Raw genomic sequence first — 15,881 nt, 5'->3', positions numbered from 1 at the left:
TTTGTCAACTTAAAATCAAAATAAACTAAAAATTCACCTTTTCAGTCTTACCAGCCACATTCAAGTATGACCAGTGGCTACTACCGGATAACACAGATTATAGCACATTTCAATCACTATGAAGTTCTACTGGACAGTTTTGCTCTAAATGATTTCCTTCATCCCCAATCCCCATCAAGTATTAAATTACTGGTACTTCTATTTAGTCCTCATTAAGCATTAAAATTAAAACTAAATAAAATTAAAACTAGAGGCTGGCTCAGGCGGTAGAGCATGTCTCTTGATTTTGGTGTCATGAGTTTGAGTCCCATGTCGGGGGTGGAGATTGCTTAAAAAAATTTTTTTTATAACTAGATTTTTAAGTGTGTGCTTCTCCAATTAGACTAGAAACTCATCTTTTTGTCTCAATGTTCAGCACATAAACAGAGCTCGATATATATCTGTGGAATTGACACTGGGCCTTGGGCCCATTCCCAGGAGGGCCAGGTGCCTGACAGATTTCAGTCCACCTCTATTACTTGGGACAGTGCAATAAAGGCAGAGAACACATGTAAGAAAAATCTACATGGGCCAGAAACAGGACTCCAAGAAATCATCACACCCCATATTAAGCAAAGTATAGATGCTCAATGGAAGGTTGAACGCTGTCCCTTGGGAAGCCTGAGAATCTCCAGAGTAGTCCATAACTGCAAGTAAACCCTAAAGTCCAAGTTGTATGATAGTTCTTGCACAAAGCCTTAGGATATCAAGGAATGAGACAAAATGTGGAGAATATCATCAAGGGGACAGAATTATCCCTTCCTGGAGTAAGATGAAAGGGTTCCACCCAGACATACCTTTTTTTTTTTTAAATGTTTATTAACTTTTGACAGAGACAGAGAGACAGAGCATGAGTGGGGGAGGGGGAGAGAGAGAGAGAGAGAGAGAGAGAGAGAGAGAGAGACAGAAAGAATCCGAAACAGGCTCCAAACTCACAGACCGCAAGATCATAACCCAAGCCAAAGTCAGATGCTCAACCAACTGAGCCACCCAGGTGCCCCCAGACATACCTTTTTATATGTCGTCTCTCCTGAGGAATCAACACCTCGGTGGCCTATTTTCTTCATGGGCATGCCAGAGGCATATGGCACCTGGAAAAAGATGAGTCAAAATTAGCACACGATCCCCATGCCATACACCATACAGCTACTGTGATGGTACATTAAAACAAACCAAAACACTCAACCTACCCTTTCTAGAAGAACATTTTATAAAGTCTTCACAAGATTCATTCCGTGCAAATACACAGCTCTAATGTTGCTTCCCAATGAATTAACTGGCTAAAAGAACACAGAAAATTCCTAGGCACAAATATTTCACTTTTTTTGAGAGAGAGAGAGAGAGAATGCAAGCTGGAGGAGATGGAAAAGGGGGGACAGAGAGAATCTTAGGCAGCCTCCACGCTCAGCACAGAGCCTGATGTGGGGCTCGATCCCATGATCCTGGGATCATGAACCCTAGTTGAAATTGGAGTTGGACTCAGCTGCCTGAGCCACCTAGGTGCCCCACATGCTTCACCTTTGATCCTCAGAAAGATGACGTTTAAAAAATGAGTACCAGGGTGCCTGGGTGGCTCAGTTGGCTAAGTGTCTAACTCTTGGTTTCTGCTCAGGTCATGATCTCATGGTTTGTGAATCTGAGTCCCTTATCGGGCTGCGCTTGCTTGGGATTCTCTCCCTGCCCCCCCCCACCTCCCCTACTAGCACTCACTCACCTATGCTCTCTCTCAAAAATAAATTAAAAAAAAAATGAGTATCATTAAGGAAAAGCAGAAACAAGAGAACTACGAAATAGCTGCTCCAGGAAAAAGAACAAACCTCAGTTCACAGAAGGAGATAGGTTAAAAGTAGTTCCACAGACCTTTTTTCACCAACCTCCTTTCAGAAATTACTAACTCTCTAACCTTCAACCCGACCTGAACACTATTTGCCCAAAGTGAATTCACCAGTAACAATGATCTAGCCACTTGCAAATGAAAGTACTGCTAGTTGAGGCACTAAAAAGCTGAGGCAATAAGAGGACTCCTGAGACAGGGGCCTCAGGGCCATGAAGAGATTCCTGTGAATGAGATATGGCTTTGTTTTCCACCCACATGACAGCCCCTGAAATGAGGAAGGAGTAACACAGTACGAGCGGCTGAGCCTAGAAGGCAATTCCCCACATCAAGATGAAGCACAAGACACAAAGGTATTCTTCAGGAAGTCAATACTCCTTAAATTAACAAGCCAGAGGCAAAAAAGCCCAGTGTAAATAGGGTGTGATGATCTTAGGGCCTGATATTCAAGTTTTACTGTTCTTGCTGAGGCCCTTAGTTTCAGAAAACCTTCAGTAAAGAATCTCAAAGATCTTGGAAGAGGTTCTCAAGAGAAAAATCTAAAATCACAGGCCAAAGGGGGTCTGCATTCTGAAGCCCTGTCATAAAACCGAGGAGAGAGGCAAGAAGTAAGAAGAGGTTTAGGAAATAATGAATAGAAAGAAAGGTAAGCAAATGGAAGATATTCTGCACAGAAAAGAAAAATTTAGGTAATTAACAGCATCTGTATAGTTAAAAGAAGTTCTTTAAATTCACTGAAGCTATGTAACCAGAAGGCAGTAACAGCAAAAACCAGAGAGTGAGCTTTAGTGCCGGACTTTGCAGGTTTTAACCCCAGCCTTATTGATCCCACTTATTAATTGTGTGACCCTGGGCAAGTTACAGAACCTCTAATTCTCACTCTTCTTATCTGTAACACATGGATAACAATGGTACTTAGTTCACAGCGGTGTTTACAGGACTAATTAAGAATAAAGGGCACTTAGGTAAATTATTTACTCTCTGGTACACTGTATTTGATACATTAAAAAAAAAAAAGATAGGGGCGCCTGGGTGGCTCAGTTGGTTAAGCTCAGCTCAGATTCTGTGTCTCCTTCTCTCTCTGCCCCTCCCCCCACTCGCGCTCTATATCTCAAAAATAAGCGCTAAAAAAATTTTTTTGTAATCATCAATGTGAGCTATTAATACCTACAATAAACTGCAACAGAAGTAGTTGTATAATTTCTAGCTTACCAAAGACATGTCAGAATCTAGTCTAGCTTCCAAGATCCGAGGGTTAAAAATAAAGATGTTATAAACAGGTATCCTTCTATCCCAGAATTAAAGCTTTAGAAACATGATATCAATATAAAACTCACCTCAGATGCCATGGGTCTCTTGATTCCAGATGCTGTTAAAAGAATAAACAAAACACAATTACAAGTGTGTACACACACACTAGTACCCACAATCTCTATCAAGCACACTGAAACAATCGGGGTTTGCGTCAAACTAAACCCATGAGCCCCTGCCTCTTGCTCTGATACTAGATCCTTTTGGGAAGGGGTTTTAAATATTCATTCCTCTTCTTCCTCCATACTCACAGAACCCTTATGCATATTCCATTCTTGTTCTAGTCCCTTTTCTTACTCAAGTGATCATATTTTTTCTGGAAAATATATCTGTTCTTGATACATTTAACCATCAGTCAAGAGGGTCTCATTTGATACCGGGGCTGAAAGAGAACAGGTATAAGAGATAACTAAAGACCCACTGGAGAGTCTAGGGCTTGATAATTTTTCCTATAGAGGTAAAAGGGTAAGAACTTTTAGAGCCTATCTATGGTGCTTTACTCCTAATTATTTCAGAAAAAAAGGTAAAAAGTTGATCTATGGAAATGAGGCAGCTAAAGACGAGAAAATGTAATGTCAAAATAATGAAGATTCTGCATCTCTACCTCCTCACCTTGATTTCTGCTGTAAACCCAACAGGAATTTGTTGGCATTTACTTACTAAAGTGAGTTTTACTTACCAAATATTTAATCAACGCAGATGTGTAAGACAAGTGTGTGGTTCAATCTCGTATTATGACTTTTATTCACTTAAGTTTAGGAAAGATTTTAAGAATATATTTAGCTAAAGTGATTAAAAGAACCTATCTGTAGAAAACCTACCCTGAAAGGTTAAATCAATTCTCAAGGGTCTGTCATCCCCATAACTTTCATCCATGATCATACTGGAGACACATGAACACTCAGAGACAGACTGTCCTCCCCTTCATATTGGAGAATATTGATCTATACCTTCAAAGACTACTGATATATCGCTTTAATCTAATTCTAATGAATTCAAACGGAATAAAGATTAGCCATATTAAAGAAAATTAAAAAGAGGAGCCTGATGGGATGATCTTCAATAATGTAAGTTAATACTTGAGTAGGAAGACCCCAGTTCCACTATATGTATAAGGATTAATGGTGAGGCAACAGACACATGGGATTAAGGGCAATAAGGTAAAGCTCTAATTATGATTGTTTAAGACAACTGATCAAGGGCCCTGAGAATTTCAGAATACAGCTGGGCTCAGAGGCAAGGTTGTGATAATTAGCCCTTAGTTGTACAGAGGCCACAGACCAAGTATTTCTGTTACCAATAAACAGAGCAGTAAAATTTCCTTCCCTATAGTGAGTGAGTCAGGGTGGCAAAAAATGGGGAACAGATGGTTTTCACTCCTCTTCCCAAAAACAGAGGCAATGAAAATGTCACCTAGCTGTTAGGAAGATATGCTGCATAAAATGACCCAGAAAACTGAAAAACCAATAGAGCCCAATAATCTATACCCTTTAGAGATGCTTCATCTTCAATCATCAACTTACTTGGGTAAAAGACTAGGTAAATTAGTATTGGAATCCTAAACTAAGCTTCCAAGGAACAATAAGCCAGGATGATTCAGATTTAGGATTAAAACTGCTACTGACCTACAATAAAGTGTCCACCACCAACAAAAAAAAGTCTAACCTTTTATATCTTATAACCTTTTAGCCAAGAGTCAACATGCTGAGCTATTTAAAAATCAGAAGACCTGGGTTCAAATCTCTTTTAAATCAGGAAAATTGTTCTCTATACTTAACTAAAAAAGAACCTATATTAGAAGGCTTATGTAAAGATTAGATAAGCTAAATCAAATAGACTATAAAGTGCTATACAAATATGTTCTTTCTGCATGATTTCTTTGTTGTTGTTGTTTATACTTGAGACACACACACACACAGGCAGTGAGAGAGTGGGGGAGGGGCAGAGAGAGCTGGAGACAGAATCTGAAGCAGGCTCCAAGCTCTGAGCTGTCAGCAGTGAGCCCCACACAGGGCTCGAACTCACGAGCCATGAGATGATGACCTGAGCCGAAGTTGGACGCCTGACTGAGCTACTACCCAGGCACCCCGATTTCTTTTTTCTTAATGTTTATTTTTGAGAGAAAGCGCACTTGTGCATGAGCGGGGGAGGAGCAGAAAGGGAGACAAAGGACCTGAAGCAGGCTCTGCACTGACAGCAGAGAGCCCGACGCAGGGCTCAAACTCACAAACTGTGAGATCATGACCTGAGCTGGGGTCAGACGCTTAACCGACTGAGCCACCCAGGCGCCCCAACTCTGTGATTTCTAAAGCAAGAGCAAAGTTGGGCCCGTAGCAAGGTTTAATGTTCAATTACCTAGACCTTCATGAAATTTTAATCAATCTCAAATTACTTGGCTCCTCCCAACGCGCCCCCCCTCCCCAACCCTCCTGCAAGTGCATACATGCAACTATGGAATCAGTGATTCTCAATGAGAAAATCAGTAGGCTTTCAGTTGAGAAGACGAACACTGATTCTGCACTCCTTGGTCAATGCTTGGCCTATCCCTTCCTTTTTTATCCCAGAGGAAGAGGTTTGGAAGCGATCTGGCAGAACCAAGAAAAGCCAACATCCAGCCCTAGTCTGACAGTATTTCCTCCTCTGTAGAGAAGTAGTCACTGGACAAAGTTAAACAATGCAGATAAAAAGGCAGATTAAGTGATTTCAAGGCCCAGAGTTAGGTATATGGCTTTCTTACTCCCTGAAAAGTTCTATTTTGCTAGTTTTATCCTTTCCTAGTTTTATCCCACAAAAATTGTAGCTCTACAGCTGCTACACTCTTGCAAAAGTACCCAGAACCAGGATGGGAGGAGTTCACTTAGCAGAATTTTGGTGCCAATGGCTTAGCTATCAGCAAGTGCAAAACTGGGATTAATCCCAAGGACACTACAGCTGAAGCAGTTAGAACAATATTGGGATCCAAATAGTAATAATCAGACCAAGTAATATTCTCTTCAAAGAGGAGAACATGGACCTAAGATTTACTCTATTCCTTGCTTGAAGTTCTGCCCCTGTGGCACAGACTGGAGCTCGAATCTAACAAAAATGAACAATGGAAGGGAAGAGAAAAATATCTAAAGAATTTTACCAGTGTTGCTGTTAACACCCAGGTTGGTCTATAAACCTAATAAAGAACAGAGTGACATTTCAAGGAACCAGATACCACCTGCTAAGGCTTGACCACTTGGTCCAAAGCTCTGCCAATAAGAAACTGTCTACTAGAGAAGTCCATGAGACCGAAGAGTCAACAGCATTGTACCTGTTCACCTGATAATCAAACTTTCTCTTCTGTAAGTACAGAAGGAAGAGGAAGAGAAGCTGAGGGAAGTGAAGGAGAAGTTGGGGGGTTGGGGGGAGACCAACTCAGCATGGCAACACCGGGCTTGGTAATGCCAGCCAGCCAATGTTTAAGGGAAATGAGATTCATCCCTATGGATAAGACTAGAATATGGTTTAGCAGAAAGTTTGTTTTCTAGCATCTTTGTGAAAAATTCTCTCTGATAAAGATACGTTATTATCTTATAATCCATATCCATGATCTATATATATCATTCTCTTTTTGGGTAGGGAAACAGAGTATAGGGCAGAGCTCCAATGTTAAAATTTACTTTACTCAGGGAAAAACTTTTCTCCTGAGAAACTGGGGGCCTGCCTCTCCCCTCTAAGCCAAAACTCTCAAGGATTATTATTAAAATGCCTACATATTGGGGTGCCTGGCTGGCTCAGTCAGTGAAGCATGCAACTCCTGATCTCAGGGTGATGAGCTTGAGCCCCACATTGAGTGTGGAGATTATTTTTAAAATACATCAATTTTGAAAAAGCCTACATCATCAGTCCACACCATGAAACGTGGCATGTGCTACAAGAAAGGAGAGCACATTACCCAAGGGGGGCAGATATGGAGGCTGACAGCTTAGCTATAAAGAAGGTCCTAGAGGGGCACCTGGGTGGCTCAATCGGTTAGGTATCTGACTTCAGCTCAGGTCATGATCTCACGGTTTGTGAGTTCGAGCCCTGCGTTGGGCTCTGTGCTGACAGCTCAGAGCCTGGAGGCTGCTTCCGATTCTGTGTCTCCCTCTCTCTCTGCTCCTCCCTCACTTGCACTCTGTCTCTGTCTCTCAAAAATAAACATACATTAAAAAAAAAATTTTTTTTTTAAAAACAAAGAAGGTCCTGGACCCACCTCTCGCCAGCTCAATTTTAACACCTCCCAACACCAGTTCAATGTTGAATTATTTCTGCTCCCCCACCTCATTCATTTATTTAAAAACTATTAATTGATCATCTGTTACATGTCAGGAACGATGCCAGGCACTATGGACAGAGCTTTATGTTCCTGACCTAGAGGAGCTCACAAATTTTTCTTTTTTTCTGCTATCACTTGGGCAGATCCTCCTAGTTTTCCTTAATGCTGACTGCAAGACTCAACGGAAATGCTGATACTTTTTTAGAAAGCATTTCTTTCCACTGGCAAAATGTTTATTTGTATAGCACTTTGAAAGCTTACAAACGTATCTCCTTTGACCCTTAAAACAGTACTACAGGCTTTGGGAACCATTTAAATTAAGGACTTAAGAGACATATCCACCAAGTATAATGTATGAAACTTGTTTGGATGCTGATCAGATAAGTAGTAAACTAAAAAGATTTCTGGGACAGGAACCTTGAGAGGAGAAATAAATAACTACTACTAATTTTGTAGATGTGACAATACTACTATGGTTATGTCATAACTCCCTCCCTCCTTTTCCCCCTAAAATACAGTCCTGATCTGTAGGAATAACATTATGAAGTATTTATGCTGAAATCACATGAAGACTGGGATTGCTTTAAAATATTCCAAGGGGTGGAAGTAGGGAAATGGGAGAATAGATGCAACCAACTTGCAAAATATTGCTGCTGAAGCTAGATGATGGGCACAGGAGGTTCTTTATAGTTTTCGTTCTACTTTGCGTACAGCTTAAAAATTTTGTAATTAAAAGTTTAGGGAAAAAATACCACAGAAGGAAACAAGTCTGGATAATCAACTTCTTCGTCTGAGCTGGCTTCTTTCTGAGAGGTTTTCTCTGGTAAAAAGCACCCAGATGAAGTTCTGAAGTAAAATTCTTTATATATTGCACTAAATTCCCAAGTCATGTCCATCGTCTGTTTCCTTCATGACTATGGGACTCCTTCTCATTAACAGGCCCTGGACCAAGAAACATTCTAAACAACTAATGTTGCAGCACTGAAAGCAAGAAATGAAGCCTTGACAAAAAGGCTGCATCAGAAAAAAATTAATCGTTCAAATAACTTATTTTTGAGTGGGCCAATAGATGATATAGAAACAACCATGGCAATATTGAACCCTGGTTACTCTGCAGAAAGAAGAAAATGTAAAAGACCTAGAGATGCAAGGGTGTACTCTGGGAATTTTAAAAATTCCCAAAAAAAATTGGGAATTTTTAAAAATTGACAACACAAGCTCAGTCTGGCTAAAATCTACAGATGGGTTTTTTGTTTGTTTGTTTGTTTGTTTGTTTGAGAGAGAGAGAGAGAGAGAGAGAGAGAGAGAGAGAGAGAGACACCCCAGGATAGGGGGAGGGGCAGAGACAGAGGGAGAGAGATAATCTCAAGCAGGCTCCACACCCAGTGCAGAGCCTGACACGTGCGGGGCTCCCACAACCGGGAAAGTCGGATGTTTGACTGAGCCACCCAGGCGCCCCTGAAATCTATAGCTATTGATGAAAGTTGATTTTTAAACAAAACAAGTTGAAAACTCAGCTCCTTCAGTCATAATCAATAACCATTTATATTATGAAAAAAGTCATTCCAAAAGGGCCTTTGAGAATTTTAGTCTAACCTTTTTTAAGTAAAAGCAAAAGCATTAAGGGATGTGCTCAAAAATCACAAAGCAAAGGTAGTGACAAAGCCAGAACACGAATTCACATTCCTAATCCCCAATTCAACTCTCTTCTAAGAGAGTTTTGTTTTCAATTTCCTGGCCACCTAGCATCTAGAGAGCCCAAGCAAGCACCAAGGGAACTAGAATACTCTACTAAACTAAATTAATCTCAGAACTTCTAAGAGACAATATGAACACAATTTTCTTCCCCTGAGATCTCCCATTTCTTTGAGACAAGGAAATCTTTTTTTCATTTTCACTGGTAAGAGTCCTTCTCCTTCAGTCCTCCTCCTCTCCATCTTAAATTAACAATAATGACAATTCTGTCCCTCTGGTAACAGCCATCAATGTTACTGGCAAGAAGAGTAGGAAAATACCTTTTGCTTCTTTTAGTGAAGTTATCTTTGTTCTGGACCAAATAATGCCTGTATTCTAGAGCAGTAGAAACCTCTTTCAAGTCTAATATTTGCAAGAGCAGTTTTACAGACGTTAAGGTCCTCACTAGTAATAGAAAAGTACCTTTTTGTCTCTGTAATAAAACATCAATAACGTGGAGACAAAAAAAGAACTCCATCTCAGATTAGAGTTTTCTTTTTGGCTTTTATGATTATTGAATTTTCAGTGGACAAAAAAGAAGGCATCTGATAGACAAACTCTTTGTGTTTGTTTTGTTTTAGGGATCTTGGAACTGACTGCAGAATCGTTACCAATCCTTGGCACGTTAACTTCTAAGATACTTTCTGAAAGAATGAAAGAATCAATAACTCCACATCTTACGCACAGAAGAGCTCAGAATTTTGTTGTTTTTCCAGGAGAGCTAAGGTCAGAAGGGGAAGTTGTCTTCTGTACTACTCTCTCCTTCACCAAGGATTCCTGGTTCAGTCAGTAACCATTCAAAAATAAATAGTTAATCTGGTTTAAAATCACATTAGTTCACACACAGACTTTCAGATTAGTCAGGGGAGCAATAGCAGCACAGTGGGTAGAAATGTGGGCTCTGAAATCAGAACACCTGAGGTTTGAATACCTGATCCATCACTAACTAGGCAAGCTTGCACAAGTTAGTGAAAATTCTCTAGGCCTTGGTTACCTCATGTATAAAATAAGCATATAATAACATGTTCCTCATATGGCTGTTAAGAGAATTAAATAAATCACGTATAGCATTTAACATATGATAAATGCTCTATAAATAACTAGTAACTATTATCTGCATTGTGAATTAGGAAACCTATCTACAGGATGGGAAGGGTCAGAGAAATGAAAAATGCAGTAGAAAGGGAAAAGAAGAAGAGTTTGGACTAATTTAATGAAACAAAAGGAAAGGAAGTTATGTGAAGATTTTGAGGGAGACAAAAAGGTAGTTGACTGATTTGTATCATGCTGTGGAACTGTAAGAAAAGAACTTTCTGTGTTAAGATAGCATCTTTTTTGGGAAGGGCAGAGAGAAATGGGAGCTAACATCAAATAATGCTTGCAAGACACCCACAGCCTTCCCAGAAGAAGGCCATGTAGTGACCACTACACAAAGTCTGTCACTGTTACAGGGAAAAGAAGCTGGCTGCTAGTTACTGCGAGGAGCTCATGCTTCTTCAGCACAGATACACATCAGATCTACCTCTCTTACGGCTGACCCCACAGCACAGAAAGTTGAAACCTAAATGAGGAAAAACAGAAAGTTATCACTTACTTCGAGGGTTCTACTTGCTTACAGCAGAATAAGCATATTAAAAAACCAAAAACAAAACCCCTCTAAAGTTTAAAATTATGAACAGGGCTTACTTAACCCGATCCCTAGCACCATACTTGAAATGTACGATTTTTTTTGCAGTTCTGAGTAAACATCCAAAAAACAAGAGAAGTTCTGGCAGAAAATTCCAAGAGTGGTCACAAAATTTGTAACCCAAATCATTTCACTCTGGAGTGATTTCATATTGACAAGAAAATTTCAGGTGCAAAGCTCATTTGTATACAGGCATCTACCCTTTTAAAAAAAAAAATGTGTGTACATTTTATTTGAGGGTCTTCCATTCTTGGAGGATAATCTGGTCATGCCTAGCAAAAAGTCTTAAAAACATATATGTACAATTGACCTAGAAGTGAGAATTTGTCCTAAAGAAATAGTCAAGTGGATAAAGACGTATATACAAAGATATTTACTGCAGCATTGTACGTAATAACTATTATTGGATAGATACTGTAATTAGAAAAAAATCTAAACAAAAGGAGATTGGTGATATAAATCATGTCATAAATAGAACATATAAACTATTATTCTTATGTATATTTAAGGATACGATATGAAAAAAGTTAAAAAAATTATATAGTACAATACTTTTGTAAAACACTTATCTATAAATTCACATGTACTTACATACAATGAAAAGATCCAAAATTAGGTTCATTTTGGAATTTTAAATATTAATTTTCCCTTATCTATGTAAAATTTCTGGAAAAAATAATTACATAATTTCATAATTAAAGAAAAGAGATACACAGGGATGGCTTTACTACTCCATTTTCCCTAGTAAACCACTACAAGATAGTCCCACACATACAGACCAATATCACTCCCTCCTCACACATTATCTCAAGCTCATTATAATCATATTGAGCGGCTGCAGAGATACACTAGAAGAAAAATGTGAAAAGAGAATGTCCAGAATGCACACAATCCCAAGCTACAAATAAGCATGACTCCTCTACACTCACTCTCTGCCACAAATCACTTTGAGATGTTTGTACAACCTGAAACATTCATCAGCACATATAAGAGGCTCTCTCTGAAGAGGTTTATCTTTCATGTCCTCCAGAATATCAGTATTTTCCTATAAAATGGGTACTTAATTTCAGCGCATCTCCTGGATACCAGGCCCTGAAAAATATAAAAGATCTACCCTCTAAAATATGAAAATAAGCTGGGAAATCTTTAATGTTACTAAAATAATTTCAAAACAGCTGAACCAGTCAAGTGCTAAAGTGGAAACAATCCAATCAATTTTGCTAAAATACAACACTGAATCATCACACCACATCACAGAGTACTTTTCTGAGAACTCTGGACCAGTCTTAAGAAAGCACTCCATTTTGGTCCTCAGCCCCACCCTAACTTATGTTTCTGATGAAAAAGGTACTGGAGGGGCTGGTTTCTAGTCACTTGGCAAAACACCAATGTGACTCTCCATATATTTGCTTGTTAGCACTGAACTACTTGCAGACTAATATTCACTATTAAGAAGGAGAAAATGTAGAGGAAAAGAAAAACCATCAATATAACTCTGAGAAGTATAAAAAGGCAAACTTCAGAAGGGGAAATGAGTTGACTTTAAAAGAGGAGATAACTGAAATATATTTCCCAACCATAAAAACCTCCGACATTAGAGTTGTTTCTCCCCCCACCAGAGTGTAGAACAAAACAGACTTGGCCTTAATACCAGAGCCTCTCCCTGCACTTTCAGAACAGAAGCATTTCCGTTGGAGATGAGATGACATCATCCATCAGATGAAAAACTAAGAGGCAGTGTGTGACTGACTTCAATGTTTGAAGTACACATATAATTTGGGGACGCCAGAGGCTGGCCGGATGTGCATTCCTCAGACAACTGGAGTTTCGCCTGGGCAAGTCATACAGAAGCAATCCCAGAGACCTAGTTCAATGACTTTCCAATACTACCACATCAAACGTGTCAAGGATACCTACACAGAGCACAAAGAGATATAAACAGACTTTGGGGAAGCAAAATGCTAACTCTCAGGGGTTCTCTTGGTTGAGAAGAGTGAGAGCCAGAGGTTTTAAAAGGAAAAAAAAAGGCAAAAGCAAAAACCTACACAAAACAGAAACACAATCAGCCCAGTTATCTGCTGCACTTTCTAAAGCAATCTCTCTGGTCCTTGTTACCCTGAAATACTGAAAGCCATTTTAATTACACCCCTGTAGGTGCGAGGCACAACATGTTCTCCAAATGAAAATACTGAGAAATATGTTTGAGGTATCAGCCCACCTCCTAAGCACTCAAAAAACTGTTTAGAAACAAACAAAAAGGTACCATTACCACCGCCTCAATAAGGACTAAACCAAGCCACATCCCAGAGGAAAGCTAAATGTCGTTTCCTATCAAGTGTCAAGTTTTCCTAAGGATCGTCTAGAAAAAAGTCAGAAAGCCAAGGATGCTCCTAGAAACAAAAGCTACAAAGCAGTTTGATCTACCAGTCCTGAGGTCACCTCAGATAACAGCCAACTAAGTAGCAAGGAAATGAGTTACAAGATTACTAAAACTCATCCTGTAACATACAGCCTTTCTACAACACCTCTGCCACTAGTAACAAGCTCTCTGAACCTCAGTTTCCAGATTTGGAAAATGAGGTTAATTAAAATACCTCCTCATTTCCCTCTAGTGATAAACTTTTACTTCTACAAGGCAAATTTCATGGTTCTCAGGCCTCATATATGTTTTCTTGGCACTAAAACTTTGGTTGAAAAAAAACTGTGTCCTTCCAAAGAGACAGGAGTCTCCTGGATAAGCCACTCATGGCCATTGATTTCTTGGCAGATCACCACCTCCTATTTCCAAACCTGGCTCTATCTATCCTGAAAAAGCAAGGACTCTTGATGGATCGGAATGTACATGCTTTAGCAGAGAAATTTTAATGATATCATTGCCCCAAACAATGCACTTCAAGGCAATTACAAGGCAATTACAAGGAATTACAAGGAAAATAAGAGATAATGTTATTTTGTTGTCATCCCTTTTATACAGGTTCTTTTTTTTTTTTAAGTTTATTTTTATTTATTTTTTGAGAGAAAGAGAGCACGAGTGGGGGAGGGGCAAAGAGAAAGGGAGAGAGAAGATACCAAGTAGGCTCCACACTGTCAGCACAGAGCCCCAAGCAGGGCTTGAAATCATGAACTGTGAGATCGTGACCTGAGCGGTATCAAGAGTCAGACGCTTAACCAACTGAGGCCACCCAGGTGTCCCTATACAGGTTCTTGTCAATGAAAATTTGAAGTTTACCAAGTTTGTTTACCTACATTGTTCACTGGAAATCTACTCTACTTCAGCTCATTATGTATGCTAAAAAGACCTCTTCCCATTCTTTCCCCACAACTTCCCTCACTTATCTTCCTTTAGACCACTCCCCATCAACACTGCTGATCTTTGGGATAGTGCTTCTTCTGGGTTAAACCCACATTGCTCAGTTAAGTATATAAGGTAAATAATAAGATATACTGAACTCCCTGCAAAGAACTTGCCCTCCTTACTCTTGCCAAAGTCTTCCTCAGACCCAACAGAAAGGAGCTTCTTCTGGAATCAGATGTTTACCAATACATTGTCTACAGGGACAACTGACTGGCTCAGTCAGTAGAGCATGTGACTCCTGACCTCGGGGTTCTAAGTTCGAGCCCGATGTTGGGTGTAGAGATTACTTAAAAATAAAATCTTCAGGGATGCAGAGCCTGCTTGGGATTCTCTCTCTCTCTGCCCCTGTCCCACTTGCGTGCATGCTCTCTCTCTCTCAAAATAAATAAACTTAAAAATTATCCTTAAAAAAAAAATAAAACCTTTAAAAAGAAATACATATTGTCTACAGCCATTACAAACAAACAGACTGGAATTTCACAGGAGAAGAAAGAAAAATGACTGGGAGACAAAGTTTAAAAAAATGGAGGGGTTGAGGAAAAAAAGTTCATTTCAAATAGAAAACTAAAAAGAATGATGGAAGCTCACAGGAAGTATGAACAAAACCAATAAACACATACACAGAAACTAAACAATGCTGTCCTTTGATAGGAAAGGGTGGGGGAGTGAAGCGAGATAGGGGAAACTGGCTAGGAAGGGGTTTCCTCTAGGAAATAAATACCATCAACCCAAACACTCTCTCTTTGAGGACTGAATGGTGGGCTGGGGTTTGGAACACAGAGAAACAGATTCCCTCTACCAGGCTATCAGAAAATAGTATACTTCCTCAAACATACTTTTATCCATGATCAAGAAACACACCCAGTCAACAGAAAGAGAGAAGAAACTAACAACTCTGCTCTTACTTTATGTCAAGCAAGAATATCCTAAAATTCTAGGAAAGAAAATATCCAGATTAAAGGATAAAAATAACCACCTTCTTTCTTTATCCCCAGTTCTGTCTTTGGCCTGGTTTTATCTCTGTTATTCACTTCACAGGCTATAGTTTCCATTATGTTATCAAAGAAACACAGACTAATAAAACATGTAATAACTAGTAGCTGGCACCTATTTGGGCAAATATTAATCAGAAGACGTTTGTATCAACCCAGAACCGCACATAGAAACCAACAAAACATACAATTTTGAATCCAAAGCCAACTTATCAGTACATTATTACCAATTAATATCTGATACTAGACACCTAAAAAAATCTGTATAATCATACTTGACCAAGTTTGAGCAGCCATGGCAGAAATAAATGGTTAAACAAAAACAGTGACATTCCGATGTCAGTTTTCTGTCAGAATCTACCCAAGGGAACAAAAGTAAAAAAGAAGTGTCAAAACCCCAATGGAGAAAACAAACAGCAATATCTCTCCCTACTTACAAAATGTCAACCAAAATGGTGAACCTAGTCATATTCTGACTACATGACATTCTGTTCTATCTTTATATTTCCAAATTTCAGTTTCTCACTCCAGTAAAGTGGCTTAAATTGTATTACTATCCACTAGAACAGAAGCACTGAAGGGTAAAGGACCAGCGTACAAATGTTTTATACTGGACACAAAGAACACGGATGGGCACCTGGGTG

The 15,881-nt window shown here is 39.3% G+C and overlaps 1 protein-coding gene across 6 annotated transcripts in view; it reads right to left on the bottom strand.

The window, feature by feature from the left end:
- Window positions 1-15,881, bottom strand: part of PIP5K1A (phosphatidylinositol-4-phosphate 5-kinase type 1 alpha) — a 39,575-nt gene that overhangs the window by 16,067 nt on the left and 7,627 nt on the right. For 3 of the 6 annotated variants that reach the window (XM_030327444.1, XM_030327440.1, XM_030327442.1), the window contains exons 2-4: window positions 10,726-10,764; window positions 3,211-3,242; window positions 1,050-1,130 (exon numbers count right to left, since the gene is read on the bottom strand). In XM_030327444.1, the coding sequence (XP_030183304.1) occupies window positions 1,050-1,130; window positions 3,211-3,242; window positions 10,726-10,764 (152 nt within the window). The remainder of the gene's footprint in view (window positions 1-1,049; window positions 1,131-3,210; window positions 3,243-10,725; window positions 10,765-15,881) is intronic. The other 3 variants (XM_030327443.1, XM_032594380.1, XM_030327441.1) reach the window with 1 other exon arrangement.

This window comes from Lynx canadensis, chromosome C1 (genome assembly GCF_007474595.2).
Source record: "Lynx canadensis isolate LIC74 chromosome C1, mLynCan4.pri.v2, whole genome shotgun sequence".
NCBI lineage: Eukaryota > Metazoa > Chordata > Mammalia > Carnivora > Felidae > Lynx > Lynx canadensis.
Note: the sequence above shows the minus strand (reverse complement) of the source record. Positions and strands in the feature narration are given on the sequence as shown.